The sequence below is a fragment of the Daktulosphaira vitifoliae genome, unplaced genomic scaffold (genome assembly GCF_025091365.1).
Source record: "Daktulosphaira vitifoliae isolate Bord-2020 unplaced genomic scaffold, ASM2509136v1 Scaffold_1, whole genome shotgun sequence".
NCBI classification, from domain to species: Eukaryota; Metazoa; Arthropoda; class Insecta; order Hemiptera; family Phylloxeridae; genus Daktulosphaira; species Daktulosphaira vitifoliae.
Genome location: NW_026099572.1, coordinates 51,115,480 through 51,118,870, shown reverse-complemented (window position 1 = coordinate 51,118,870; position 3,391 = coordinate 51,115,480). Strand labels below are relative to the sequence as shown.

At 25.6% G+C, this 3,391-nt stretch overlaps 2 protein-coding genes across 9 annotated transcripts in view; one reads left to right on the top strand and one right to left on the bottom strand.

Annotated features, from left to right (window-relative positions):
* Positions 1 to 623: 623 nt before the first annotated feature.
* LOC126897061 (probable chitinase 10) lies at positions 624 to 3,084 on the top strand. Its single transcript, XM_050670448.1, has 7 exons — positions 624 to 764; positions 852 to 1,034; positions 1,200 to 1,411; positions 1,473 to 1,745; positions 2,013 to 2,198; positions 2,261 to 2,380; positions 2,798 to 3,084. The coding sequence occupies exons 1-7, from the start codon at positions 710 to 712 to the stop codon at positions 2,945 to 2,947; spliced, it is 1,179 nt and encodes a 392-aa protein (XP_050526405.1). The 5' UTR covers positions 624 to 709; the 3' UTR covers positions 2,948 to 3,084.
* The window catches only part of LOC126897041 (FH1/FH2 domain-containing protein 3), a 25,511-nt gene continuing 25,092 nt past the window's right edge, over positions 2,973 to 3,391 (bottom strand). For all 8 annotated transcript variants that reach the window (XM_050670403.1, XM_050670399.1, XM_050670400.1 and 5 more), the window contains one exon: positions 2,973 to 3,325. In XM_050670403.1, the coding sequence (XP_050526360.1) occupies positions 3,252 to 3,325 (74 nt within the window). In that variant the 3' untranslated portion in view covers positions 2,973 to 3,251. The remainder of the gene's footprint in view (positions 3,326 to 3,391) is intronic.

The window sequence follows — 3,391 nt, the reverse complement described above, 5'->3', positions numbered from 1 at the left end:
TAATTATACTTTGGAAATCTGTATACATTATTAGTTTAGAAAGATACTTAACTGTAATGATGACAAAATTTTGTTTTGTAAACAAATGTAATAAGTCAATTTTATTATTTTTGAGAATCGTTTTGACAGAACATTTATTTTCTATAATTATCTTGCACTATTACAAAATACAAAAATACCAACAAGATAATTTTTATGGAAATCTCGGAAGGTGGCATCTAAGTAAAAACTATTGCCATAATAATGTCGTTAATTTAATTCACAAAAATTTAATGTTATAGTCAATTTCATATAATATATAAATTAATTTATAATGATTTTTTTATTAAGTAATATATTTTTAAATATTGCTACGAATCTAATTTTATAATTTATAAACTAAAAGGTAAAAGTTACAGTAAAATTTCAACACGGGAACTGTATGAAATTATATAGTTACGAAAAAAGTTGTGTTGATTTTTTTTTTTTTTTTGGTAAAAATTGATATGTTTGATTTATCGTTGGAATTGTTACATTAACAATATATTAAAAAATATAATTTAAAAAATAACATGTGTATATTGTTAAAAACAAAATATGATCGACAGCTGTGTAAATATTAAGCTAAAATCGTAAATTTATCTTTTTGATACTGTAATAATAAATTTTAGTTTATTTCAATAATTGTGCACACTTGTTGTATAATTTTAAATTAAAATTAAAACTAATTATGCTTTTTTTCTCCAAGTTTGTTTTAATATGTTTAGTGTTCTATGTGCCAGTTGGTAATGTATAATTTTTCAATCAATAATTGACAAGCAATAATTTTTTTATTATTAAATATGTATTAAAATATTTTATTTTCGAAACAGGTTACAGTAGCCAGGTTATATCAGCCTGCTATTTTACAGATTGGTCGATTTATAGACCTGGTTACGGTTCGTACAATGTTAGTGAAATTAATGTTTGCGACACTAAGTGCACCCACTTGATTTACTCTTTTGCTAAATACAATATCGAAAAAAATACCCTGGAGATAGTTGATATAGGTCAAGGTATAAAGATAAAAGTTATGATTTTTCAATCATTTTTAATGTTTTGTATTAATTAATTTTTAATAGTGATAAAATGTTTGAATGCTATGCATTTTTAACGTACAAGTATTTAACAAATAAGTCTGATATGGTAATCTTTATATACACTCCGTTAATAAATTTCAGGATTCGTTCCGATTCTTACAAGCTGCAAGAAGTACAACAAAAAAGTGTTGTTAGCAGTAGGTGGATGGACTTATTCCGAGAAAAACTTAATCCAGCCATTATTCAGCAGCCACGATGTTATCGACCAGTTCGTTCAAAATTCGATCACGTTTTTAACAGAACATTCGTTTGATGGATTGGATTTGGACATGGAATATCCGAGTTGTTGGCAGGTAAATAAACTCAAATTTAAAAAACAAATAACACAACTAAAAAAAAAATGATTTGCTATAGATGGAATGTGATGCGACCAGTGGAGAAAAAGAATCGTTCGCATACTTGGTAAAGACTATGAAATCTGAATTTAAAAAACATGGCTTAATGTTAACAGTAGCTGTATCACCTAATCAGAAAGTTATAGACGTAGCGTACGATGTGAAAACACTAAATGAATATGCTGATTGGATAGGAATAATGGCATATGATTACTATAGTTATAATGATAAAAAAACAGGATTAGTAGCGCCGTTTAATAACCAGCCGGATGAAAAAACAGCATATAGTGTGGTGAGATTTGTTGTAACATTTCGTACATTTGCTATATTAAATACGACTAAGTATTAATAACGTATTTAATAACATTTAGTAACTTAATGACAAACTTTAGAATAATTAGAAGTTTTTTTTATAAATTAGCACTGCAAACTTAATAACAGTTGAATACATTTTATTATTTGTAGAGTAAAGTTTATATTCATCTAATTCAACATATTATAAATAACAATTTAAATTAGGAAATCAATTTCCAACTAGCTAATCATTTTTTATGTATAGCAATCATCGGTAGAGCTTTGGATTAATCATGGAGCTAAACACAACAAACTTGTTTTGGGTATACCTTTATATGGAAAGTCATTTAAACTAGATTTAAAAAATCAAAACGGTTTGAACGCTCCTGCAAGCGGAGCACCGATTCTTGGACAATTTACAAAAGAAGCAGGAATTCTCTCATTCATGGAGGTTTTTTTTAAAATTAATAATTTCAATTATTTTGAATAAAATTTCTTACTAACTTTATTTAGATATGTTTATACTTAAAAAAAAATAATTGGAATGAAGTTTTTTTGAAAGATTTGGGTTCATATGCATACAAGCAATTGGATTGGGTCGGTTATGACAACGTTTCAAACATCAAAAGAAAGGTAAATTTTGTAAATAGATCAACCAACAATACGTTTTATCTAAGCAATAAAAACCTCTAAAAACACGTATCATCACTTTTTTTAAATGTTTTTCTTCTCATAGTATATTTATTGCTAATCACACATTAGTTACGTAACATAGAAATCATAATTATGTAAATACATTAGTAGAAAATAATTTATAGAATTAAGAATTGTATACAGAGTGTTCAGTAAGTAAGGATACAAGTAAATTGTTACAAATAAGAACAATAAAAACACGTTTCCTTAATTAATGAACACCTATATACAAATAACAAATAGTGGCGCCCCTCTAATGCGAATGTTAAGTATTTTTAATAATATTAAATGTGTAATATTAATAATTTTAATTGTCAATTGAAGTATATATTATTAATTTATAATGGTGATTAATAGGCACAATATATTTTGGATTTGAAACTAGCAGGAGCAATGTTTTGGGCATTAGATTTAGATGATTTCCGTAATGTGTGTGGTTATGGTAAGTATCCACTACTGACAGCGTTCGATAAAACTGTACAATGGAAATGTGACAATACATTATAAAGCATGATTTAAAAATAAGTATACATTGATTTAAATAACATTTATTTAGCTTAAAAATCACAAAACTATTCAATAAATACATTTATATTCAACATAACTGTTAAGCAATAATTTAAATAAATGATAATGTTGTCATATTGTAATGCTTGATTGATTATATACAGTGAAACAAAACAGCAGTAAAAATAAAATTGAGACTGTTATTTTAACTATAAAAAATTGATTCAATAGGAAAACAATAAAGAAATTACAAGTACATATATTATTTATCAGTCATAAAATTCGATGTCATGTATATCACAGTTCAGTATCCTTTTATGAAAGATGCTAAGTGTTTTTTATCTTCATCAGTTAGTCCATTCCGCAACGTACGTCTTACTGAAAATAAAAAAGAAGTTTTAATTAACGGTATAATTATTATATATATATATATATATATATATA